Below are 26963 nucleotides of genomic sequence, written 5' to 3' on the forward strand. Positions count from 1 at the left end.
TGATGTTTCTTTTTAGATAAATATGAATGATTTGAAGTTTTATCACTTTATGTCTCCTGATTTTTTGGATATTGAACTCAAGTACCAGGTTTACTAAAATCTTATACTGAAACTTTTGAAAAATTTAATTTGATTAATTAATATCTTACTAAATCGAATCATAAGAACAACTCCAACAGTGAAGGGATTCTTAAGATTTTTTGGTCAATTTCTTTTTATTACTAAAATATTAAATATTTGAATTTTAATAAACTCAAATGAATCTCTTATTATTGGAGGTGATCTAAGACTTGTTTTCGGAAGGAATACATAGTAATGATCTATGCATTGTGAATGTGTTAACGAGGGATGATTGCATTGTGAAGATATGTGTAGAGAATTTATATATGTACAGAGAATATGGAATCACAAATTTTTCTGTTTTTTTTTGTGTATTTTTTTTAGTCACAGTATTACCATCAACAAGAGTTTTAATTGGTGACATATCAGAAAAATCTTATCAATGATTTTTATGTTTAAACCTTTAAGGTCTTTTTGGTCGTCGTCGCATGGCTACAAAAGTAGTTATACATATATGACCAAAAGTTATAATGGTGATGTGAACGCTTATATTTTAATGTCTCCTTGTGCTTTTTCTCCCGTATGTGATAAAGTTCATGTAAGCGTTAAAACTACACTCTAAACAAAAACATGGTATACTCGTTTTTTTAATAAACACTAAGATTATTTTTTTATTATATACATTTTGGATCGACAAATTTTGATTTATAAATCTCTCTATTATGCGGGATAACACCACTTGATGAAGTCGAACTACAGTAGGAAAAGTCACTGATGTAAACCGTTAATCACTTTTTTGTTTTTTTGACAACATTATAAATTATATGCAGGGACCTACTTCGAATCCGAATTTAGTAAGAAGACAATAAAGGTGAGAGTATCAGTAGTCCACTTGCTTCTCGTTAACAAGATACTTTCCTAGGAGGATATTATTTACATATCATAGTTGAATTAATTTAATTTTGATATGTCTAATATTGTATTATTGGTGGTGTTAACAAAATAATAAAATGAAGATTTTCTTTTAGCATTGAATTAATAATATTTTCAATTTTTATTAATTCCAATCCAAACTTTTCATGACATAATATTGTCTCGTGATATTTGAAACCTTTATAAGTTTAATAATTTATAATATTATTAATATTTCAAAAGTTTCTTAAATATTATATCTGGTATAATTAAACCAGTCGACTAAAGAAGCAAATCTAACCAATACAAATTTTTAAATTTAGATGTTTGTTAAGTTAAGTTTTCTACTCACACAGATTTGGATTTAATTTGGTTTTATATATAATACGACCGTGAATCTTTTTTGTTTGGTCAAAAAGATTCATGGTCATATTATAAATAAGATCAAATTAAATCTAAATCCGAGTGAATAGACCATGATCATTGTCTACAACTTTTAGGCCATATGGGACATTAAACACAACTTTTTTTTATTAATTGAATAGTATATGTAATTTCTAAAAGAATAGAATCCCAACATATGCATTATCATATATTATGATGTTTCTTAGTTTTATGTATTGTATGATAATTTATAACAATAATTTTTTTCCAAACAAAGATGATAGCAAATCATAACTTTTAATCTTAACAAAATCTTCTAAATAATGTATATAATTAATTGTGAAACATTATTTGGATATTTCTCATTTTATAATTAATGCGATAATATTTTATGTGTGTTTTGTTATATGGATAATATATAATTAATTGTAATAGTTGTTTGGATACATGTATATATATAGATATATATGTATATATATATATATATATATTTACCCTTAATGAGTTTCCTAATTTATTTTTTAATCAAGTTACAAACTTACCTCTTTTCAAAAGTATTAGATGAATATGTTCCTAATTAGTGACATTCATTAGGGTTTGCGAAAGCCTAATGAATCTGGTCCTTCTACTATTTTGGAGCTCTTTCAGAATGCTAATCAGATGAGCAACCTTCCTCCCAAAGTTCTAGCTGAAACTCCTCTATTCCCATGGATTATGTGAAACTTACGGAAAACTATAAACTTTCTCCTCTTTGAAGGAAGACAGTTTACCGGAGAAGAACCATCCTCAAAGCCATCAGAGAGCCTAGAGAATGGCATGAAGCTCAGCTATTAATTCCTCAACCTCCAAAGTTTAGGTTCTCAGCTGAAGTCACAACTCGAAGACCTCCCCAGAAGTTTGTTCGTCATGTGGATGTTGTGTGGTTCTGTAACATCCGCAAATTAGAATCCCGGTTTGGGAGGTGCGCGATGCACTATGTGTATTGGTCGCTGCAGGGTCGGTTTTTGTGAAGCGAGTTTAAGTTAAACACTGCGTTTTGGAATTAGTGATATGTATATATTTTGCCTCTCCTTAGCATGTATTTGTCATGCATTTAGCTAGGATAACTAGTTGCTTTGCATCATTTTCCAGCTCTTTCATACACTTTGCATGTTTAGGTAGTTCTTGCATCATCTTTGCATACATTGTGCTTTTCGGAGTATTTCAGGTATCTAGGAGACGTCAGAAATGCATCGTTCGAGCCACCCGGTCGAGCCACCCGTTTGAGCCACAGGGTCGAGCCACCCGTTCGAGCCACCCAGTCGAGCCACCCGTTCGAGCCACTCGGTCGAGCCACCCGGTTGAGCCACCCGTTCGAGCCACTCATCACGCGCATCACTCGACCGCTCGATCTGCCTTGCCACACCGACTCGATCGCACATGTCAGGAGGAAAGACGCTCCGTCTCACACGCTTCAGGAGATTCCCAAACCGACTCTTTACCTTGTCGTTTTATGTTTCAAGGCTTTCCATGGTTGACTATATATACATTTTGTTAAGTCTTTGCCCAAGACATCTCTTATCTCGTTTTTGTTCTTTTCCTTAAGGTTTACCTAGCCACTTAAAACGTTTTGAGACTTTGTAATCATATATCTTAGAGTTTATTCAGTTTTTGCATTCGATTTCTTCTACAAAGTTGTTCATCCCATTTTTATTTATATAATGATGCTTGATTCAATGTTTTCTGAGTTTGTATCGTTGATGATGATTTCTAGATCCGAGTAGTGTTAGAGTTCTTGAGGATGGGATAGATTAGGTGGAGGATCTTAGTATGTAGGGTGTTTAAACTTATATTTGTATGATTCCCTTCTGGACTAGAGTTAAAAATACTAGTTTCTCTCTGATCAATTGGAACTAGGTCTTAGACATTTCCACACCCAAAAGCTGTTTGATGAAATGTCTGACCAACTAGTGCCAGAGACTTACATTCCTAGCCTAAGAGATTAGTTGTCTAGGATGTTTGTTGACGTGAATGAACTTGTTTGTCATGCCTGCTTGAACATGTTTCTCTAGCGAGAGCTAGGTTTGGAAGTGGTTGAGTCTGAGTAGCTTCTGTCAAGAGATTGGATTAGCTAAGTCGTGATGTTCATTGTTTAGGAATAGTTTGCTTATGGCATGTTGAACACTCTGTAGACTAGGATACTCCAGCGACATCAATTACCCCCATCCTTAGGACTTCTATCTTCCTGATTGATATTGCATTCCTGAGATCTTTTCTGATTTTGCTATCTAGTTCTTGCTTAGACTCGTTTTCGTTTTGACTTATGTTTACTTCTTGTCATACATTTTTGTTTCTAGTTCTATAGTTCATTTCCGTTTTGTATTCTGATCATTCTAGGATTGTTAGACATAAAACCACTCTTTGACTTGGCTTGACTTGTGACTCCTTGATTGCATCTAAATTGTTAGTAAAGTTTCCCAACTGGATTGACACCTTAAGTATTACAACTGCATAAAGTTAATTGAACCTCCTAGGACATACAAAAATCCTAGCATCAGTTAAGGAAAACCCTGGAATCAAGTATAAAAGTGGGAACTCGTGGGTTTGGCCGTTTTTGGAAAAAAATAAAGAGAGAAAGAAGTTCTTAAGCGTTCCTGAGAGTTTTGAGAGATTTGTGGCTGTTCTTGGAGAGATCTGTAGCTGGGATCGTTGTAGGAGCGTGCTAGGAGCGTAGATCTATCGTCTTAGGGTCAGAATCTTCTTGGCAAAGGTGAGTGCATGATAATGGCTTATCTAATCTTGACATTTCTCTGATTTGCTTGTTTTATGTGGTATTTGTCTTGTTAGAACGTTGTTGAGTCGCAAGAGGCTTTGGGAAGCTTCTTTGTGGCATTGGATTGTGTTTTGGTGGTTAAGGGACGGAGATCCGATGAGGAGCTTCTAGAAATATGATGCTCGGCATGTACGTCGATCGATGCACTTTGTGCGTCGGTCGATGCAATGCGAGGACGGCGCGATTTGATCTAGGAGCATCGGTCGATGCCATGTGGAGGCGTCGATGGATGCAATTAAAGATTTTCGTGAAATGTCGAGCATGCATCGTTCGAAGAAGTGTTAGTGTCAGTTGATGCAGATGAACCTTGTATCGGTCACACAAGCTTGTGTAGGTCGATGCAACCCCAGTTGGTGTCGGTCGATGCAGTTGTCCTGATTTTTTGTTTGTTTGTTGATTGATGCTTGATGGCTGAAGTTATCTCAATTGCTTGTGTGTATAGCCCAGTAAATGGGAGGATTGTCTCACTGAGTGTTTATAAAATACTCACGCATCTCATATGTGTTGTGGTGCAGGTAAAAGCAAAGTATGATCGTGGAATCAAGGCGATGAAGAGGAAGATGTTCTAGTGGCTCGTTGATTGTGGTCTGACTTCTGTTAGGTTGTTAGAGTTGGGTCATTAGAACATTGCTAGGTTGCTGATTTTATGTTTTATGACTCTGTTGGATTGAATTATTGGTTATTGGTTTATTATTTATTGATAATTGGTTTAATGGTATTGTTTGATTATTTCCGCTGTTTTGGTTTGGTTGTGGTTAGGTGGCTAGTGAGTATGGGACCACTGGTTAATTAATTAATAAAAAACGAGTCGGATCGTTTCAGGTTTGCAATTTCTTGTCTCTGCGGAATGGGATGGACACTTACAAGCCCTGACTCCTCTTGGATGGTTTCGTTCTTGCCCTATTGGACTCTCAAGTCCTGGTGTCACTCATCAAAGCCAAGGAAGATACTACAGAGCTTAAAGGAATCCTTCATGATATTGCTTTGTTATGTAACTCCTTTGCTTCTCTCTCTATTGCTTTTATCCCACGTTAAGCCAATGTTTTAGCTGATTCTTTATTCAAACTCCTCCATGATTAGAGTGTAAGACTATCTTCTTCTTATTAATCAAGTTGTGTATGCCCAAAATATATATATATATATATAATAAAGTAGAGTTACTTTTTAAATTTTTCTTTGTGAGCTTGACATGTGGCAAATCTAGAATTGACTCTAAATTGGAATATTATGTTCCAATTTATTTTCCTTAAACTCTAAATTGGTTTGTGTTTCACATATATTTATGTTTACAATAGTCGTTGGTATTAGGAGGACAAAATAGAATTCACAGTGACAATAAATTATTCATATGTTACACCACCTACACACAAAGACTACAAACTGATACAATTAAAGCCGATTCAATAAAAAATAATTTATAATATTTACCAAAAAAATATACAACCCATAAAATACAAAAAATATATAACAACTAATAATCCCATTATCAAGTAAGATAAACAAGAATAATAATTAAAATAAATATTTAAAACCATAACACAAACCAATTTTATAAATAAAATAAAAATAAAAATAAAAACCTTCTCAGTAAAACCATGTGGAAAAATGATTCAATCGCACTAATAGAATGCAAGCAAAACCAAACTTATATATTATCAACTATCAACTTGTCTTGAGTTGAAAGTGAAGGAACTAACCTTTCAATGGTGTTGTAGAAACCTTTTTCCACCTCTTCACAATGCACCCCAGACTCTTTGTTGTATTGAAATTCTGGATTCAAATAGTAGCCAGCAGCATGCAAAGGATGATGGAGTTGACAATCCCATCGCTTATCAATTATTGCAAATGCATCTTTGTACTTTTCTTCTCTCCCATTGAAAGTCCTAGCAATGGCCTCTTTAGCTCTATCCATTGCTTTATAGATGTACCCCATAGCTGGTTTTCTCTCTCCGTCAACCAACCTAAGCACTTTAACTAGAGGTTTTGTCAACTTGAGTGCATACAACACATGGTGCCAAAAACTGTTTTGCATAATGAACTTCTTCACGTTCCTTGCTCCTAAGTCCTTTGACCACTTGGAATCATTCCATTCTTGGGAAGTTACAAAACTCCTCAAGTTTTTCCTCTGCTTGTGATACTGCGACAATGTGATGAACAATGTAGCAAACCTAGTAACTGCCGGTCTATGTAAATTTCCTTGAGTTAATTTCCTCATCATATTCACAAGAGAAGTGTGACTATAGAAGTAGTCATTCATGTAGATGCAGTTCTTGATTGCAGTCTTCACCATAGGAATTTTTCCTATATCCTCCAACATGAGATCGATGCAGTGGGCTGCACAAAGAAGCCAATACAGATGTGGTCGATTCGCCATTAGTAATTGGCCTGCAAAGTAAGAAAATACAAATCAGTACAGGACTCAGCCACAATCAAGAAAAAAAAACAAAACTTTATAAAGCCTAAAGATATAACAAACTCACTAGCTTTTATATAGTTTGATGCGTTATCAGTTATCACTTGGACAACATTAGATTCTCCAACTTCTTCGACCATACGATCAAGATGATCAAACAGAAAATGAGCATCTTTCACAACTGTTGATACATCAACTGATTTGACGAACACTGATCCCTTTGGCGAATTAACCAGAAAGTTGACAATGTCCTTTTGTACAACTGAATCACGCCATCCGTCAGACATGATTGAACAGCCTTTACTTGACCATTATGTTTTGTGTTCCACCAACTGCTTCTCTGTTTCTTTTACTTCTTTCTTCAGAAAAGGAACACACAGCTCGTACATGGTTGGTGGCTTAAATCCAGAACCATATTGACCAACAAATTCAAGTGAAGATTTGAAACTGTCATAGTTAACCGCATTAAAAAGAAGGCTTGCATCATAAAACCACCTTGCAATCTCTGCACATGCTCTGTCCCTAAGTTCCTTATTAGATTTTCCAAAAACTTATTCTCTGTCTTTTCTTCCTTTTAAGACATCAGGAGGAGTTGGACATACATACATGTCCATTGGACCCTTACGTTTCTTTGAAGGCGGTGGCTTACTAGTCTGACCTTCATCTTCATCTTCCTCATACTCATCATATAAACTGGGTGGTGGTGGCATCATTTGAGTAGTGGCTTTAGCTTCAGCCTTCTTAAGCATGAAACTTCTGACTTCTTCCTTTGTATGATCGGAAACCATAGTGCAGGCAGTAACCTTTTTATAACCACCAACAATGTGCTGTTTTGCACGTTGTACTCCACCGCTTGTGATTTTTTTACAATAGTTACACGTCCAACTACCAGGTTTGGAAGAAACAGGAGTTGCATGTTTCCTAGCTGGATCTTGTTCCTTAATAGGAACTGAATCAGACATGATGAGTTGATGAGGAAGAGTTGGAAGATTAGAGAGTAGAGACTTAGATCAGAGATGAAAAACTATCATGAAACTAAGAGCTTCTCCAACGGGGCCTCTTATCAAGCCTCTTATGTTAAAATTGGGCAAAAAATAAATCAAAAACACAGAAAAGAATAAGAGGCAGTTCTAATTTCGGATCAAAAAGAGGCAGCTCTTATTGATACGTGTCAGCTTATTGTTTGATGATGTTTTAATACTTAAAAAAAATTATATCGACTCATTTTTCTTCTTCCTTCTCTCTCTTTCCCGATAATATCTCTGTGAGATCGACCATCAGAACGACAATCGGAGGAGATGTATGGTTATCTGAGGTGATCGGATGTTTTAACATCATCTCCACCGTCGCCGAGTTTCAACGTCGACTGTGGTCAGCGAATCGGCTTGTACGTAATTTAACATACTCATCAAACATTATGAATTACAACTATCTTGTTTACTTGAAACAGCTTGAGATCTTGGCGTCGTTCTTGATCGAGCTTGCCCTTGTGGACTACAAAATGCATTGGTATTCACCATCCTTGCTAGCCGCCACTGCAGTGTACACAGCTCAATGTACAATCCATGGCTTCAGTGAATGGAACAACACTTGTGAATTCCACAGTCACTACTCTGAACATCAGCTCCTGTAAGTCATTATTATCCATTTGCACAAAAGGGAATCCTGTAAGTCATAACGAAATCACATACATAAACTGATCTTTGAGTCGATTTGTGTTTGTTGTTGCAGAGAGAATGTTGTAGAAGAATGGTAAGGCTGCATCAGAAAGCTGCAAGGGATAAACTAACAGGAGTACATAGGAAATACAGCTCCTCCAAATTCGGATACATAGCAACAAAGTATGAAGCTGCACACTTTCTTGTGTTAGATTCTCACTAGAGAGTGGAATTATGTTTTACTTAAAATAATTTCATTTCATAAATAATATATTTTTTTACAATTAAGAATCCAATAACTAGAGCTTCACCATTGGAGAAGCAAAATTTTAATTAGTTTTTCACAAGTTCTTATTTTCGAAAAGTACAAAATATATTCTTAAAAAATTTTAAAACCTCAAAATAACATCCGCACCGTTGGAGAAGCTCTGAGAGACTAATAGTGAAGTTTGACTTTATATGCAAAAAAAGTTTAGGGCTTCTAGCAATAAATTCACGGCAATCAACAAAATCATTTTAGAAACAATTTAAGTAAACAAATATTGAGAAAATATTGAGAAGATATTGAGTTTTAACTATATATTACCTATTACAATTGCAGGCGCTAAGCGAGATGAGGCGGGCTCCATGGCAAGGCGTCCCGAAGCGAGCGCCTTTGGTCTACCGCCTGGCCTCATCTACTAGAGGCGCTACACCCTTATAATCACCTCGCCTCTCGCCCAGGCGCTCCTAGGCGACGCTTTTTTAAACACAGCTCTTGGCTTGATGGAGATTACGCCACTATCATTTTATTCCCGGAATAATATCAGATACGGCGCCGAAGAGCCTCCAAAGTGGACTCCTCCACACTGCTTTTATCTTCAACCTTCTTTTACTTTCTTTCTCCTCGTCACCTCTGTTCACTCCAGCTCTGTTCTTCCACCACTAACAAAGCTTCCAAAGCCATGACATGACTAATCAGACCCACGAGAGGCTTCCCCGCCGCCGTTGCTTCTCGTTCTCTCTCTCCTCCCCACGACCCGTTCTCTCTCTCCTCACGGCTTTCTCTTCTCTCACCATCTCTCTCTTTCCTGATAACAGCACAAGCACGCTGGCTCTAAGACTCTGGTTGCTTCTCTTCCTCATGCGTCGGAAGACAACATGAACACATCTTAACTCACGTTCTCTCTCTCTTCCTCACACGCCACCACCGAAGCTCCGCTTCTCTTTTCCTTCCACGCCACCACCGAGCCTCAACTCCGCCTCTTTCCCCATTAGTATATGCGACGGCTATAACCCAGGTTTCCCTGCTCCGGTCTGCTCTCTCTCCTTGTCCCAGATCCGAAGTCGCACACGTACACACAACAACGACACCGCAACTCTACACGGAACCACAACAACATGTTGACCACATCTCACTCTCCCAACCTCCATCTCTTTCTCTTTCGACGTCCACTAGGGTTTCCTCCCCCTCCTCTCGCTCTCACGTCATTAACAACAGCTTCGCTCTCTCCCCCTCGTACGTGACGGCCAACAAGCTCGTCCCTCTCTTTTTAAAAGAGAAACTTAGGGCTTTTGGTTTAGTTTTGGTTTAATAAACAAAACTCAATTAAACCATATGATCACATATACAATTGAGCTTGGTTTAATTAACAACTCCTCTTAAACCAACCAAATTAAACATATACGGCATTACACATACTATAACCAAAAGATACACATCGACTTCTATCTTACTTTTTATGACATCGACGAAACAATCTTTGGTATGTTTAATCAACAATTTAACAGATGTATACAAGTATATATTCTATCATTTGGAGAGGACAACCCTAAACTACTTAATGTTTTTTTGGAAATCAAAGATCACAATCCAAATGCTACAAGAAAACTTGATGTAGAAGTGGTTAAAAGACAATGAATGCTCAATATATCTTAGAGATCTACAAGGACATGAAAATATTAACACTATCTTACAATCACAAATTTCACCATGAATCTATTGTAATACGATTTTATATCACAAAACAACATGTTCTAAAAGTATAATAGAGATATTCTATATATGCTTTAATATATTTTTTAATTCAATAAAACAAAGATGAATAATAATACAATTTATTAATTATTGTATTGGGTTCTTACTTCTAGGATCATTCATTCCAAAAAGTTGTGAGGAAATATTTAGATATTTATAACTAAACATAATTAAATAAAAATAAACAAATTCCAAAAAGAAAATTATCATTTATGCCATACACAATACCAAACTTTTTCTATTATGCCACTTATTAGAAACCCTTGTCCCGCCTGCTACAACCCTCTATTTAAATGATCCTTATACCCTCTTTATTTTGTAATCTAAGGGGGTGTTATTGGATTGAGGATTTTAATAGATTTTAATTAATCCAGGACATTAGTGGATTTAAAAGTCTAATGCATTTGTGTGGACTTTATAATGCATATAAGGTGGATTTGAAAGTCATTGATAATGTATTTTTGGTGATTGTTATGGATTTTTTAAAAAGTTATTGTTAGAAAAAAATATATATATATCCATAAACTGTGTTATACACTAAAGTTATATTAAATTAATAACACCCAGACTTTTACACATGTCATAGAAAACTTGAATTAAACTGTATTTGTTTTCAATCCATATTTTTGGTGTAATTAAAGAACCCAGATGTCATGAACCCAGAAAAAAAAATTAAAGAATACAAAAAAAACACAGATCTGATGAATAAGTGTGATTATATACAAAGGGTTTGAGGAGGAAGAAACAGAGATTGAACCCAGAAAAAAAAAAGTGTGATTATATCATAAACCAAAAAAAAAAGTTATAGATTATGAACCCAGAAAAAAAAGTTAAAGAACACAAAAAAAAATTCTCAAAAATAATACATATATGATGAATAAGTATGATTATATAAAAGGATTGAGAAAAAAAAATCAAACAATAATATGTCAAAGGCTAGAGATCCATCTAAAGAGAGGAGAAGAAAATGAAATGATTGAGAAAAGTGTGGTATTGTGTTTGTTCATATTTTAGAAGCAAAGTACGTTGAAATCCAAAATCACACAAAATCCAGTAGATATTGAATAACACTAGATTTTAATGGATTTTTAAAAATACCCAATTGAATAACACCTGATTCTTAAATACATCAAACTCCTTTAAAAACCACAATCCAATAACACCCCCTAAATCTAATTAATTTCTTTTATGGAGAGTTGAGATAAAACAGATAAATAATTAAATCCCCCATCGTTAAACGAAAACACACAAACCTAGATTCGATCGCAGACTACTCATCTTCCTCCAACACAAGATCATGTTCTTCCATCTCAATCGCTCTCTACACTCCGGCGACGAACCTCCATCTCTTTCGTTCCGCCGGCTGCATGTAATGGACCATCAACCTTCTATTCATAAATACTTAAGTCACATAATTCTTCTTCCCTTCCATATCCTTCTTCTGATCTGCCTACCTCCGCCAGACGACCAACGCATGTTGTCTACTTCCAGAGTCGAGGCTTGGTATGATAGACAACTATTTTGCTATTTTAGGTTTTCTGATTTTGGTATTTTGCGACCCCAAACACACACATGCTGAATCTCCGAAGGACCAAATCCAACACCCAACCAGGTTTTTCCACCAAAAACTTGTCCTTAGACCTATTTACTGGACTAGATATACTTTCGCTGACGGACAAAAATTGTCCTTTGATTTACTTATCCTATAGCAAACTTGTTGTGCTTCCGGTAGAACAGATTCAACGGCCAAACATGTATTTGTCCTAACATAATTTTGTTCCTTACAATATTTTGTCATTGGTGTTTTTAGTGACAAGATCTGCTTAGTGAACAAGTTGGACCATACAATTTTTAGTTGACGGATCAAATTCTGATAAACCTATTTGGGATAGGTTCTCTAACATGTATTTCGTTTTGTATAATCTGTAGATATCCTAACCCCCTCCCCTCCCTAACCCCTAAGTCTGAGATTAGAGGATGACAGACTTGCCCATACCCCAACTAGGTAAGTCTTGATGCTTTCACAATGGAACTAAGCTTACTTTTTTTGTCCATCATGGCACTTTCTACTAACATGGTTGTTGTCCATTGTATAGCTCTGAAAACGCCTAATTTGACATTGATGAACTCCCGGAGGAAAACAATATGACTGACCAAAGAAGGTATCTCTATGGACCTATTTTTATCTTTTTGGTCAATTGTATTTTTATTTGTGGACAAGAGTATGCTTACTTTTTGTCTATCCAACACTTTTGTCTATTAAATTCCTGATGGACCAATTTTTAGTTTAAAACATTAAGTCCATCACACTAACATTTTGTTGTCTATCCCACAGGTCTAAAGATGTTCTGACTGACATTGGTGAAGTCCCGGAGGACAGCAATGTTATTGCACAAAGAAGGTATGTCTTTACAAACAAGTTTATCTTTGTTTAGTCCACTACATTTCTGGTCCATCGTACGCTTACTTTTTGTCTATCCATCTATTTAGTCTATTAAGTTCCAATTTTTGTTTTAAAACTATAAGTCCATCAAACTCACATATGTTTTGTCCATCGCACAGGTTTGAAGACATTCAACCTGACACTGGTGAACTCGCCGAGGACAACATGTTACTGCACAAAGAAGGTATGTCTCTATGGACTAGTTTTGATCATGGTTAAGTCCACTGTATATCCATTTCTACACCGCAATAGGTTTATTTCTTGTCTATCTGACCATGTTGTCTATTAAGTTCCTGATAGACCATTTTTGTTTTAAAACTTTAAGTCCATCGAACTCACATGTGTGTTGTCCACCGCACATGTCTGAATCTGTTCAGCCTGACATTGGTGAACTAGTGGAGGACAACAAACAAGGTACTTCTCTATGGACTAGTTTTATCATTGTTTAGTCCACTGCATTTTTATTTATGGAACATACGCTTACTTTTTGTCTATCTAGCCATGTTGTCTATTAAGTTCCATATGGACCAATTTTTATTTTCAAACAATAAGTCCATCAAACTAACATTTTTGTTGTCCATCACAGAGATCCGAAGACATTCAGCGTGACATTGGTCAACTCTGGAGGTCAACAATGTTACTGCGCCAGAGAACTCCACGACTTCATTTCTTTTTTTTCCCAGATGTGTTTACGTTTAATGTTGAACAATGACAATTACTCTAATATAGCTTAATTAAAGAGAAAAAAATTCTGCATTAATTTCCCTTTGGCATACGTACAAAACAATCACATCATCACCATTTTTGTTTATTTCAAACCACATGCCCAAAGTCAATAATTTTTATTTTATTTTTCTCATTTCTTTAAGTCAAAGGGTTAATTTAGTCTTCTTACATCTCCCTCTTATGTGAGAAAATAGCATTTTTAAGAAGGAATAAGCAAAATGGCATTTGTGAAAAGTTTTTTTTGAGGAAAATGGCATTTCTGGTCAAAATCTCAATTCTAAATTAGCCAAAAAAAAATAAACAAAGGAAAAAGAAATAAGTCCATTCTCAAATAAAATAAACACATAATTAATAATTAATTACAAACTAAACAAACCATTTACTTTATAAATATATCAATGTTAAAAAAAAAAAAAAAAAAAAAAAAAATCCGTGAAACAAATGCGTTGCACGAGACTCCAGCTAGTTATAGATGACACAACGAAATATCATTTTGTTCTAGTATAGAATTGTATACTTAGGTTTACTTATCCAAAGTTTTTAGAAACTTGTATCCGTTTTTAGAATCTGAAACACATACACGAGTTTTTACATATACATTAGTTTGAAGTTTTTAAAATGACAAAAAAAAATAAAAAAATAGATAAGTCAATCTAAGTAAACGTGTCAGCCTACGAAAGAAGAAAATATATTGTATTATTGGTTGTTGTTTTTTTCTTTTTTTTTCACTCTCTACCTAGTAAAGACAATGGACTCGGAACTGAGTGGGTACAGATCCTTGATCTGTATGAGATCATAAGCAGATTCAGAGGATGACGGAATCGACATGATACCATCCGAAGGCAAAGATGATGATGGATTGAAGCGCAAGTCATCACCATACACTCCAGGGTCTGATATGATCTGCTCTATATCAGTCTCCCCTTCAAGCATCTTTACAACTTCTGACATGCTTGGCCTTATAGTCGGAGACTTGTTTGAGCATAAAAGTGAAACTTTTATCATTCTCTCTGCCTCCATCACGTCGAACTTTCCTTCCAGCCTCGGATCCAGAATCTCTGTGAAATCCCCTTTCTTTTGCAGCATAAATGCCTGAAATTGAAAATATAGAAAACTTTATATTTGAGAGAAAGCAGAGTTCTTGTGGAGAAAAGGACTGAATCAGTACCCAGTCGAGAAGGCCAACACAGCATTCGTCATCTGGCATGTATTTTGTGTTGTTCTTTCCGCTAACAATCTCCATTGCCACCACACCAAAGCTGTAAACGTCTGCCTTTTCTGTTAGGTGACCTCTCATTGCATATTCAGGAGCCATGTATCCTCTGCAACCATAACAACAGTAACTGTTACATTATCATCATAAGTAGGATTCAAGTGTATATGACTGACTGTAAGACTGACATTGTTCCAGCAACTCTGGTGGTAATGTGACTCTGATCGTCTTCATGGAGCCTGGCCAACCCGAAATCTGAGATCTTTGAGTTCAGATCCTTGTCAAGCAGAACATTTGTCCCTTTAATGTCTCGGTGAATGATCTTAACTGCCGAATCTTCATGAAGGAAAGCAATCCCTCTCGCGATTCCTAAGCATATTTTGTGTCTTGTTCTCCATTCTAGTTTCAGACTGCTTCTTCCTGCTCTGGCAGTTAACAAGCAAACAATCAATCTCAAGAAAGAAGAGAATGCAGTCAAAGGATTTGGTTCACTCATCTATCAGACAATTTACCAAATAATGCATCAGAAAGACAATTGTTCTCCAAGTACTCATAGACAAGAAGCAGCTGGTTCTTCTCAACACAGCATCCATAAAGCTTCCCAAGATTCGGGTGCTGCAGGCAAGCGATCATACCGATCTCGGTTACAAACTCTTTGTTACCTTGATGTGATTTGGAAGATAGCTTCTTTACCGCAATCATTGTTCCATCTGGTAATCGTCCCTGCATTGTAAAACTTTTGGCTTTAACGTCACCTGTTTTTAAGAATACTAACATTGATTTCTAAAGCTTGAAGACTTTTTTGTACCTTATAAACAGATCCAAAGCCGCCTTCTCCAAGCTTGTTCAAGGGATTAAAATTGTTAGTTGCAACTTTTAGTTGCCTCAAACTGAAGGAACCTGTTATTAGATTAGCTCCTTTAAGCTCTTTATTTAAGCAATAAATATCCGGTAACAGAACTTTACATAGTTGTTAAGTAGCGGATTCAAGTGAATCAGTACCTCGTTCTGCTGCATTTGCATTGCTAACACACTTTATCCAACATAATAAGCCGAGGAGCAAGAAAGCAAGAGAGACTGCTAAGCCAAGAATGAGAGGATATTTTGTTGGTTTATGATTTTTTCTTACTGGAAGAATCTGCAACGGAACTGAAGGTGGACAGAAGAAAACAAAGAGAAAAGATTAACCCATATGCAGGCTTTAGAAGGAATATATAAGGACTCAACGACTTGAGATTTCTTCTTCATACCACCGCATTCAGATTCTGAACCTGATAAAACAAGAACAAGTAAACAATTAGGGTAAAGACATCTCAGGGAAATGTGATGTTTACTTTCACAGAACTTTTAACTCACTGGGACAGACTGAGATCGCAGAGATAAGAGAGCCATAGTACCCTCTTTGAGGAATGATCATCGTGCCTTTCCCTGCCCAGTAAAGCCGTATCTCTAAAGTGTTATCTATCACGGTAGTGTTTATTTCTCTTACAACTTCTCTGTGAGTTCCATTAGCCTCCTCTCTGATGTTGAAATCCTCCCAAATTAACTTCCCCTGGACAGATAGTAAAGTTTATAACTTCAACAATCAGCTAAAAACTCTGAAAAGGGATTCTTAAAGAATCTGCGACAGAAGGCTATATGTACCTGAATGTAAATGTTGAAAACTCGTTTCGCTAGTCTACCGTATGGTTCCTCATCTGAGAACTGAATCTCTGCAAAATGGAGTTTCACGTTGTAGCTTCCATTTTCAAAGCAAAATGCAAAGTAAGCCAAACTCAAAGGAGAACGCCGAGCTGTCTGATAAAGCTCAGGATATTTAGCTGATACTACAGATTCTGATGAAACTGAGTATCTATCTTCGGTTATTGCATCATCCATAAAGTCACCAGTATTGCTGAACCCCCAGTTTGTGCTATGATAGTTCATAGCTGAACCTGTAAGTCCATAGTTATCACCCTGGTACAGAAACTTTCCACTAGAGTTTTCGATAGTTACATTAGGTCCCCCACAGTTTATATGCAGAGATCTACTATCTGTGGAAAGTAAACATTTTCCATGGTTCATATGCAGACACTCGAAAATGGGTATTTGGAAAATTAATAGAAAAGCAAAAGAACCTACAATTTTGGCATTGCTTTATTGCAGAACATGGCAGAAGTCTGGTTCTGTTATTAAGGGCAACAGTTTAATAACAGTACACGAAGTATTCAGTGATTAATAAGATTGACAAATGTTCTTACAAACGGTTTTTTGAGTGTGAGCTCTCATATGTGTTTATATTTCTGCATGAATACTTATGTTATAAGCATCCAGAAAGTTAAACAAGACAAAAGGCGGTGATAAGATAACAACAAAAGAACATACTTCCTCTCTTTGCACATTGGAGACCACGTGAAGTTATTATAAGACAGATCACTGCATATATTATGATATGAATATTAGAGCCAAGAAGCAAAGGAGAGATTAGTGTAGTACCGAGAAATATTTCGACGTATATGACTGCTAGAAAATAAGATTGGTCATACATATTTGTGCTTGCAGTAAGAAAAGCTCCTGTTTCAACCTTTCCAGACAACATGTTTCCAGCCAAATACCTGAAAAATGAAACCAGGAGATTATTTCAACAGTTTTTGTACATTTCGATTGCATAGGTAATCCTTTTTAACACTTTATGACTTACGTGTATCTCGGGGCGGTTGCATATGCTGGAATTTCTCCAATCAGCCTATTAAAGGAAAGATCCCTAGCCCGAAAAAGAAAGGCATCATAAGAGATTGGACAGAGTTTAGCAAGATGCGTAGTGATAATAACATGAGACTTACAGAGTCATTAGACGGGGCAGATCCCAGAGACTGGTTGGTATTGGTCCTGATAAGTTTAAGTTTCTCAGAACCCTGAATATTATCAATATCAGTCTAAGCATATGTATTTGACCATAGGATCGTATCTGGACTTGAGACATAAAGATGTTTCACATACAAATGTGTGAGGCTCTTGCTAGCTATCTGAGGAACATGTCCCAATCCTGCAGCCGTGTCACTGATCCTCCTGCATAGAAAGAAAACGCCACAGTTTCGTTTCAAAAAAGAGCATAGGCTTCTGCAACTTACAAAATTATTGGATAAAGTAAATTACAGGTCGATCAAATTCTCCAGATGAAAAATGGAGTCTGGAATAGGTCCTCTAAGGCCACTCGCGTAGAGTTCTCTGATACAACGTTATTAGCACAAGTCAGACGAACATTGAAATGTAAAACTACATACTATTTAAGTGTAATGCAAAAGAAAGTTACTTTACTCACAATCTTTGAAGTTGGGATAAGTTCCCGATAAATTCTGGAATCGATCCGTTCAGGCGGTTATCACTTAAGATGCTGTAAACAATAGAACGAAAAGCAATTAGACATAATGAACACATTTCAAAGATTTTAAGATAAAATACAAGAGAAAGATGATCTTACAGATTAGTTAGCTTTTTTAGTCTTGCTAATGTCTTGGGGAGGCCTCCAACAAGTTGGTTGGAAGAGAGTCCTCTGGAATCAACAAAACAAAATCAAATGGATCATATTAGATAAAATCACTCAGGAATCTGTTTGATTTAAAAACAGTCTTACGTACAATCCTTGTAGATTCACTAGGTTCCCAAGTTCCTTAGGAATAGTTCCAGAAAATTGATTGGCTTCAAGAGTTCTGAAATAATACAAACGGACACTAGATTTAGTTTTCAGAAAGGACAAAACTTTATATGTAATCATAAGATCAACAAAATAATGGTAAAAAACATACAAAAGGGTGAGGTTAATAAACTTCCCCAATCCTTTGGGAATGTCTCCTGATAAGCGGTTTGCGCAGAGAGAGCTGCAGAGAGAAACATTTCAAGTAACTTCAGAAGCTTTTCTTACTTTCCTACTAATAAAGAAACTTGAGAGCAAAGATTTACATAGATTTGAGGTAAGGCAGTGACGACCATTCCATAGGAATTGAGCCATAAAGGTAATTATGGTATAAGTCACTACAAAAACAAGCAAAAGTGTTCCAGCCATTAGGACGATTCGTCAACGATAGCAGTAGAAACTGAAAATAGTTGAAACACTGAAAACTATCCTCACATCGATTCAAGATACTGAAACTTGTACAGCATCGGAGGAAGTCTACCTGGTAGACTGAATTTCTTGAGGACACTAGACATGAGGTACATAGTAAATGGGTCACAAACCCAGAGAAATAAGCAGAAGAACGGTTAGTTTCCTTTTCTTGAATGGTTAGTTTCTTACAAGTGTGTGATATGACAAGTGCTGTAGTTATCGAAATGACAGTCACATCTGATTGTGCTGTTCTGTCCTTCATTCAGAACTCCTTGAGGTATTACCAGAGTCTTTGTGAGACATGGATCTTCATTTAGGTTCAAGTGCTTCACACCCAGTGTTGCTGCGACATCCTTAAGGGCTTCCACTGGCGAAGACAGCAAACCAGAAACACAATCAAGTTCACAAAGAGAGGACAACTTCGTGACACATATATATGAGATAGTGCTTTGAAACTATGAAACCTTCATCTGGGTGTAGAGAAGGAGAAGCAGATACTGTAAATACAAAGTAGATAAGTGTAAGAATAAAGCAGAGAAGGAAAATTTTCGACATAATCATGACGTTGTAAGCTCAGACATGGAAGATTGGGTTCAAGTGACTTGAAACACCACAAAGATATATAACTGAAAGCCTCCTTAACTACGAATGCACATACAGAAATATAGTGAGAAATATATGCATATATCGAAAATTGTGAAAATGTGAAATGCAGGTTGACTAAGTTGAGGTTAAGACTAAACACATGGGTTAGTCATTGCTTGTATTAGGCAACTTGCCAAAGTTAGGGGATAATTGCAACCCAGCCTCTCTACCTGGATTTATTTACAATATGAGCAGAAATATTAGAAAAATCTCTTCAGCCTTTCGCTTGCAGAACTACTAGAAGAACACCTAAGGCTATAACTACTAAGACTATATGATTCCGAAAGCATTATTAACACCACTTTCAACAAAATATAGCCTAACAATTCTAATTTTTTACATCTTGGCTTGTTTTGTTAGTAAATAAAATATGGTTCAGTATCCAAGAAACAAGACTTCAACGAGTTGCATATATTTATTCAGTCTTCTTGAGAGTTGACTTCTACATTCCTTTGGATCTGAAAGCGAGGCTAGTGGGTATAAGAATTGGTTAACTCCATATGAATCTTATTAAATCTCATGTTGGAAGCTCTGCAACTGCCTGAGGGAGAGATCCAAATAACTAAAGATACCTCAAACCTTCTCATATGCATAAATTCCCTATCCCTAGCTCCTTATCAAAGAATTGAGATATTACTGTTAGATCAGAACACCATAAAAAATATACAGTGACATACTTGTTATTCGGAAATATCCTGTACACCGAAAATCATCTGACCAATGGTGTAAAACGTTTACAGGACAAGAAAACAATCTGTCCCTATTATATAATATATTTTCTTCTAGAGACTTACATGATTATAATTTCATTATACACGTTTGGGAATGGTTATTCTCAAGTCATCATCTAAACCACAATCTAAAAACATATGCTCAGGCAGCCCAGCCAATAAAAAGTTCTACAGTGCACAGAGAAACAGATGCAGAACTAAAAGAGGAAGTACGATGTATACAGACACCAAAAATGTAACCTTAGTAGTTGTATAACATGGCATTGATGCCTCAGTTGAAATTGGTGTTAACCAAAAAGCACTTTACTTGAAACGTTTACAAAAGAAGAATAAAACGTTCACAGGACAAGAAATCAATATTCCATAAGTCTTATTCTCTAAAGGTTTCATAATTATCATTCATTATCCACAATTTGCAATGATCGTCAGCAAACAGTTGCAGGACTGAAATACTGTAAACCGACACCAAAGATGTCACCTTAGTAGTTGTATAACATGGCATTGATACCTCAGTTGTCATTGATGTTAACAAAAAAAAACATTTAATTAGCATTCTGTGAACAAATCCTAAGCCCAAACCTAAATGTTTCTAGAAACATATCACAACAAAGAGTCGACTCTACTTCACCTTTCGCGTGTTTCACCCGAGGATACTTAAGCAGCATCCTATTTTGGAAAGGGTGGGTAACACTCATTGGGAAGATGAAGAGTAGTGTTGTGGAGTCTTTATGAGATCTATAAAAGTGGTTACAGAAGATTTCAAGAATTGCACAACAGAGTCTAACTAGACGGTTTTACCAAGTCTAATCGTGTCTCTCGAGTCATGTTTCATAACTGTGATCTTAGTTTCCTAAGAACAAATGACCCAATCGATAAGAGAAATGTGACCACCACTCCACAATCTGATGACATTCTACAGCTCTGGTCTAATTATGTTGTACTGTCAAATCCTGTCCTATTACTGTATGTGCGTGTTCAGTGTTCATAGATAATGCGAATGCAGCTTTAAGCTTACAAAGTTACAATCTCTACCAAACAAGAAGAAAAGCTAATGGTCATTGTACATTCCAATCATCGGAAAGCTTAGTATCTGCAATTTAACGGGGGGGGAAATAATAATCACAGACCTCAATGTCATCACTTTTGGGGAAGAAGTTCTGCAATGAAGGCGCCATTGTCGAGCTCAGGTCGGAGCCACCGGTAGATTACGTCGACGTAGCTGGACTAGGAGTACATCCACGGCGCGAACGAGTTCTTACAAACCCTGATTTCATAACCCAATTGAACAGTTTTGTTGGTCCATGACGTAAAAGCGTCATTATTATTATTTCTTATAAACCAAAGTTTCAGTCTTTAAACAATGAAATTTACTGAAAAAAAAAAACGTAACAGAGATCTTAATCGAACCTCCGTTTACGCTATGGTCTAGAGAAAACAATGGATTCCGCACTAAGAGGGTACAAATCGTAAGCAGATTCACAGGACGAAGTTATCGACACGAGGTAATCTGAAGTCCCTATCTCCGACGACGATCTCTTAAACCTCAGTTCATCTCCGGGGTCTGAGATGCTCTGTTCTATCGCAGTCTCTCCTTCAAGCATCTTTACAACTTCCGACATGCTTGGCCTTAATGTTGGAGACTTGCTGGAGCATAAAAGTGAAACCTTTATCATTCTCTCTGCCTCCATCACATCGAACACTCCTTCAAGCTTGGGATCAAGAATCTCCGAGAAAGCTCCTTTCTTTTGTAGTACAAACGCCTGAAATTGAAAAATCAAGAACCTTTTTTGAGTACCCAATTGAGAGAAAGCTGAGTTCTTTATGGGGAATAGGATTGGTTTAGTGTGTTGTGTTACCCAATCGAGAAGGCCAACGCAACATTCGTTATCCGGAGTGTAATTTGCGTTGCTTTTTCCGCTAATGATCTCCATTGCTACCACACCGAAGCTGTAAACGTCTGCCTTCTCTGTTAGGTGACCTCTCATTGCATATTCAGGAGCCATATATCCTCTGTAACCATAACAACATTAACTGTCACTGAAACATTTATCATCATAAGTAGTATTCAAGTGTATATGACTTGAGTATAAGACTGACATTGTTCCTGCAACTCTGGTGGTAATGTGACTCTGATCGTCTTCATGGAGCCTGGCCAACCCGAAATCTGATATCTTTGAGTTCAGGTCCTTGTCTAGCAGTACATTTGTCCCTTTGATGTCTCTGTGAATGATCTTAACCGCTGAATCTTCGTGAAGAAACGCAAGCCCTTTCGCTATTCCCAAGCATATTTTGTGTCTTGTTTGCCAGTCTAGTTTCAGACTGCTTCTTCCTGTACTCAACAGTTAGAAGAAACCAATGAGTCTTCAAGACAGAAGAAGAATGCAATAAAAGTGTTTGGTCAGTATCATTTACAGAGTGGTTAATAAGAAGCTAGAACTTTACCAAACAATGCATCTGCAAGACAATTGTTCTCCATGTACTCATAGACAAGAAGGAGCTGGTTTTTGTCAACACAACATCCATAAAGCTTTACAAGGTTCGGATGCTGTAGGCAAGTGATTATACCGATCTCGTTTATAAACTCTCTGTTGCCTTGACATGATTTGGAAGATAGCTTCTTTACCGCAATCAATGTACCATTCGGTAATCGCCCCTGCATTGTCACATTTCTGGCTTTAACATCACCTATTTTTAGTAGTTATACATTGATTTCTAGAGACTAATGAAGACTCTTTTGTACCTTATAAACAGATCCAAAGCCCCCTTCTCCAATCTTGTTTAAGGGATTAAAATTGTCAGTGGCAACTTTTAGTTGCCTCAGATTGAAGGAACCTGTTATCAGATAAATCCTTTTGAGCTCTTCATTTACCAAAAAGTCTCACAATAAACCTATAGCCGATGTTACCTCTTTTTCCTGCATCTCCATTGCTAACGCATATTCTCCAATAAAGCGTTCCCAATATCAAGAAAGCAAGAGAGAGTATTAAGGCTGCTATGCCGAGAATGAGAGGATATTTTCTTGGTTTGTGTTGTTTTGCGACTGGTTGAATTTGCACCGGAACTGAATAACATTTAACAGAAACATAAAAATAAAAAAAGAGTGATTCATATTCAAAATGAGGATTCAAAGACTTGACAATTCTTTCTCTTACCACCACATTCAGATTCAGAACCTGATAAAACAAGAACAACAAAAGAATTAGCATGAAGTTTCTGATAGACTGAAATTGCAGAGATGTTTATTTTACAGAAATTTTTACTCACTGGGACAGACTGAGATTGCAGAGATAAGAGAGCCATAGTTGCCTCTTTTGGGAATGATCGTTGTGCCTTTCCCCGCCCAGTACAACCGTATCTCTAAAGTGTTATCAGTCACAGTCGTGTTCACTTCTCTTATAACTTCCTTGTGAGTTCCATTAGCCTCTTCCCTGATGCTGAAATCCTCCCAAATCAACTTCCCCTGAACATATAAAATAGTTCAAACTTCAAGAATCGGCTAACTCCAGAGGTTCTTAAGGAATCGACAGTAAAAGTCTATATGTACCTGAACATAAATGTTAAAAAACCGTTTTGCTAGTCTAGCGAATGGTTCCTCATCTGAGAACTGAATCTCAGCAAAATGGAGTTTCACATTGTAGCTTCCATTTTCTAAACAAAACGCAAAGTAAGCCAAACTCAGAGGAGAACGCCGAGCACTCTTGTAAAGCTCAGGATATTTTGCTGAGACTGCAGCCTCTGATGAAACTGAGTATGTATCTTCTGTTATTGCATCATCCATAAAGTCACCAGTATTGCTGAATCCCCAATATTTCCCATGATAGCTCATAGCTGAACTGGTAAGTCCATAGTTATCACCCTCATATAGAAACTTTCCTCGGGAGTTTTCGATAGTTACATCAGGTCCCCCGCAGTTTATATGCAGCGATCTACTATCTACAGAAAAATATTTTCTTTCAAGATCATATTCAAGAAATGGATATTTGGCAAAACAATAGACAACTAAAAGAAATCTTTACAATTTTGGCATTGGTTTATGGCTGAACATGGAAGAAGTCTGGTTCTGTATCAAGAACAATTAGTTAGTAGCATTGATTAAACACAGTGACCTGTGATTGATAAGATTCGTAAAAAATGTTCTTACAAACTGTTTCTTGAACGTGAGCTCTCATATGTGTTTACATTCCTGCATCAAAACATGTTACTAAAAATCTTTCTGAATATTTCTTAAAAAATGTGTTTAGGGAGATAGCAATAAAAGAACATACTTCCTCTCTTTGCAGGTTGGAGACCATGTGAAGTTATTATAAGAAAGATCACTGTAGATATGTTTATCAACATGTTAGGTTGAAATACTTTTTGACATAAATGAGTATCAGAGAAGGTGGTATTGGCCATACATATTAGTGCTTGCAGTAAGGAAAGAACCTGATTCAACTTTTCCTGAAAACATATTCCCAGCCAAATATCTGAAAAAGACGTTGATACCAACCAGGAGATGAGTTCAAAACTATTACTTCTTACTATAATATGCTTTCATCTTTTAACACTATGGCACATACGTATATTTTGGCGCGGATGCATCTGGTGGTATTTCTCCTGTCAGTCTATTAAAAGAAAGATCGCTGCCCCGGAAAAGAAAAAGAATCATAGTAAAAAAAAGTATCAGATCGTTATGATATAAACATATATACATGAAACTTACAGAGTCATGAGATTGGGAAGATCCCAGAAACTGGCTGGGATTGATCCTGTTAAGTTTATGTTTCTTAGAATCCTGAAAAGTTAACAGAATAACCAATCTCGAGTCTTAAACACATATCTTAAAAAAAAAAATAGGATCATGTAGCTTGTCCATTCTCATATTTATATTTATGGACACACTGCATACAAAAATTTCAGGCTCTTGCTAGTTATAAGAGGAACTTGTCCCAATCCTGCAGTTGTGTCGCTGATCCTCCTGCATTGAAAGAAATGGCTAACGTTTAGACTGAAGAAGAGCAACATGCTACTCTAATCAAAAATCATCGTCCCTTGGATGTATTAAGATATGAATGAATACTTACAGGTCAATCAAATTCTCTAGACGGAAAATGGACACTGGAATAGGTTCGGTTAAGCCGCTTGCGTAAAGTTCTCTGATCAAATATGAGCACAAGTCAGAAAACATTGAAACTCACTCTAATGCTTCAAGAAGCTAATAAAATTGTGTAGTGCACAATTTCTTGGCTTACAATCTTTGAAGTTTTGATAAGTTCCCTATAAACTCAGGGATGGATCCGTTAAGGCGATTATCACTAAATCGGCTGCAAATAATAATATGAAGTGTTATACATAATGATTACAATGAACACATTTATAAACTGGTCATCTAGTAAGAAAAGAAAGCTGATCATACAGATTAGTCAGATTTCTTAGTCTTGCTAATGTCTTGGGTACGCCTCCAACTAATTGGTTAGATGAGAGTGCTCTGATATAATCAGCAAAACAAAAACAAGATTTGAATATCCTAATTGAGAATCTTGAAAAACTGATTTAAATTCTGGTTAAAAGATTATTGCTTACAAGCCTTCTAGGTTAACTAGATTCCCTAGTTCCTTAGGGATAGTTCCAGAGAATTGATTGGCTTCAAGAACTCTGTAAATCATACAAACAAACAAAACAACTTACTTGTGAATTCAAGAAGGATGAAACTTTATATATAATCACATCAGATGAAACAGAGAAACATACAAGAGAGTGAGGTTAGTGAAATTTCCCAATCCTTTAGGAATATCTCCTGATAACCGATTTGCGCAAACAGAGCTACAGTGAAACATTTTCAGGTAAAGTTCAAAATCATTTTTTATTTCCTTAACAACCAAGAAACTAATTGAGAGCAAAAACTTACATAGATTTTAGGTAAGGCAGTGAGGCCCATTCCATAGGAATTGAGCCGTAAAGATAATTACGGCACAAGTCACTGCACAAACAAACAATAAAGTTTGGTTTATAATGTTTCCTCAACAACAGCATTGAAAAACAGAGGAAACAGAACACAAAGAAACCTCCTTACATAAATTCAAGATACCGAAGCTTGAAAAATTCTGGTGGAAGTCTACCAGGAAGACTGAATGTTTTAAGGACACTGCACATGAAGCAACATTAGTTATATATATAACCAAAAACCATAGATTCCCCCTGGAAGTATACAGAAAACAAAAACCGGCTAGTTTCTTACAAGTGTGTGATATGACAAGTGTTGTTGTTGTTGAAACCACAGTCACATTTGATTGTGCTGTTTTGTCCTTCCTTGAGAACTTCTTGAGTTATTACTAGAGTCTTTGTGAGACATGGATCTTCACTTAGGTTCAAATGTTTCACACCAAGTGTCAATGCTATATCCTTAAGTGCTTCCACTGGCAAAAACAAAACACATTAGAAACACAATCAAGTTAGTTCAAATCCACAAAGACAAACCATTTTTTTTTTTGGCACTATATATATGATGCATTTAAATCACGAAACCTTCATCTGGATGAAGAGAAGGAGAAGCAGATATTCTACAGACCAAGTAGATAAGAGCGAGAAAAAATAGTTGAGAGCTAAAATGACGGCTTTGCGACATGATCATAAGTTTGTAAGCTTCAGACAAGGAAGATTATGTGAAAGTGATCTATATATGACTTGAAAACACTACATATATAGCACTAAACTACTAATTACTAAAGAAGAAAACTAAAACTCTTCATTATACATTTATATATTAAAAGTTATATATGCATGTATAATCGTGTCTATAGAAAATTGTGAAAGATGTGAAGTGTCTTGTAATAGAGTTTGACTAAGCTGAAGATTTAAGAGTTTACACATGGGGTCTGTTGCTTGT

General features: G+C 36.3%; 3 protein-coding genes and 1 long non-coding RNA gene across 13 annotated transcripts; 1 reads left to right on the top strand and 3 right to left on the bottom strand.

Moving 5' to 3' along the window:
* Positions 1-5813: 5813 nt before the first annotated feature.
* Positions 5814-7543, bottom strand: LOC104759520 (DNA binding protein). Its single transcript, XM_010482430.1, has 3 exons — positions 7155-7543; positions 6649-6764; positions 5814-6553 (listed from the first exon to the last, which is right to left on the bottom strand). Exons 1-3 carry the CDS (start codon positions 7541-7543, stop codon positions 5814-5816), a joined length of 1245 nt encoding a protein of 414 aa, XP_010480732.1.
* A 3462-nt stretch (positions 7544-11005) lies between these two features.
* LOC147924072 (uncharacterized) lies at positions 11006-13459 on the top strand. Its single transcript, XR_015587810.1, has 7 exons — positions 11006-11868; positions 12186-12261; positions 12353-12418; positions 12592-12657; positions 12819-12883; positions 13025-13113; positions 13286-13459. It is a non-coding gene; the product is annotated as an uncharacterized LOC147924072 (long non-coding RNA).
* A 503-nt stretch (positions 13460-13962) lies between these two features.
* Positions 13963-21406, bottom strand: LOC104757312 (putative LRR receptor-like serine/threonine-protein kinase At1g29720). Of its 9 annotated transcripts, none has more exons than XR_015587263.1 (26): positions 21226-21364; positions 19187-19219; positions 18912-19089; positions 18747-18818; positions 18578-18649; positions 18424-18495; positions 18256-18327; positions 18099-18170; positions 17940-18011; positions 17774-17845; positions 17618-17686; positions 17461-17532; positions 17319-17381; positions 17164-17232; positions 17003-17053; positions 16879-16920; positions 16760-16803; positions 16283-16671; positions 15995-16190; positions 15889-15909; positions 15641-15787; positions 15447-15538; positions 15151-15361; positions 14827-15063; positions 14594-14747; positions 13963-14517 (listed from the first exon to the last, which is right to left on the bottom strand). XR_015587263.1 is itself a non-coding variant. In XM_087496184.1 (26 exons), the coding sequence occupies exons 4-26, from the start codon at positions 18776-18778 to the stop codon at positions 14158-14160; spliced, it is 2676 nt and encodes an 891-aa protein (XP_087352310.1). In that variant the 5' UTR covers positions 18779-18818; positions 18912-19089; positions 19187-19219; positions 21226-21364; the 3' UTR covers positions 13963-14157. The 9 variants fall into 9 exon arrangements, 4 of the variants coding, with proteins under 4 accessions (XP_087352310.1, XP_087352311.1, XP_010478346.1 ...); XM_087496184.1 differs by having other exon boundaries at positions 14827-15058; XR_015587264.1 differs by lacking the exon at positions 19187-19219 and having other exon boundaries at positions 21226-21401.
* LOC104778947 (putative LRR receptor-like serine/threonine-protein kinase At1g29720) lies at positions 21233-26875 on the bottom strand. 2 transcript variants are annotated; one of them, XM_087496182.1, is made up of 25 exons: positions 26603-26875; positions 26316-26493; positions 26151-26222; positions 25986-26057; positions 25829-25900; positions 25661-25732; positions 25494-25565; positions 25330-25401; positions 25162-25233; positions 24987-25055; positions 24801-24872; positions 24658-24720; positions 24496-24564; positions 24364-24414; positions 24240-24281; positions 24115-24158; positions 23643-24031; positions 23363-23558; positions 23251-23271; positions 23004-23159; positions 22839-22930; positions 22541-22751; positions 22196-22427; positions 21955-22108; positions 21388-21858 (listed from the first exon to the last, which is right to left on the bottom strand). In XM_087496182.1, the coding sequence occupies exons 1-25, from the start codon at positions 26706-26708 to the stop codon at positions 21517-21519; spliced, it is 2991 nt and encodes a 996-aa protein (XP_087352308.1). In that variant the 5' UTR covers positions 26709-26875; the 3' UTR covers positions 21388-21516. The 2 variants fall into 2 exon arrangements, with proteins under 2 accessions (XP_087352307.1, XP_087352308.1); XM_087496181.1 differs by lacking the exons at positions 24496-24564; positions 24658-24720; positions 24801-24872; ... (8 more) ...; positions 26316-26493; positions 26603-26875 and adding an exon at positions 21233-21362 and having other exon boundaries at positions 21506-21858; positions 24364-24431.
* Positions 26876-26963: the final 88 nt, after the last annotated feature.

The sequence above is a fragment of the Camelina sativa genome, chromosome 17 (assembly GCF_030686135.1).
Source record: "Camelina sativa cultivar CO46 ecotype springtype chromosome 17, ASM3068613v1".
Classification (NCBI taxonomy): domain Eukaryota; kingdom Viridiplantae; phylum Streptophyta; class Magnoliopsida; order Brassicales; family Brassicaceae; genus Camelina; species Camelina sativa.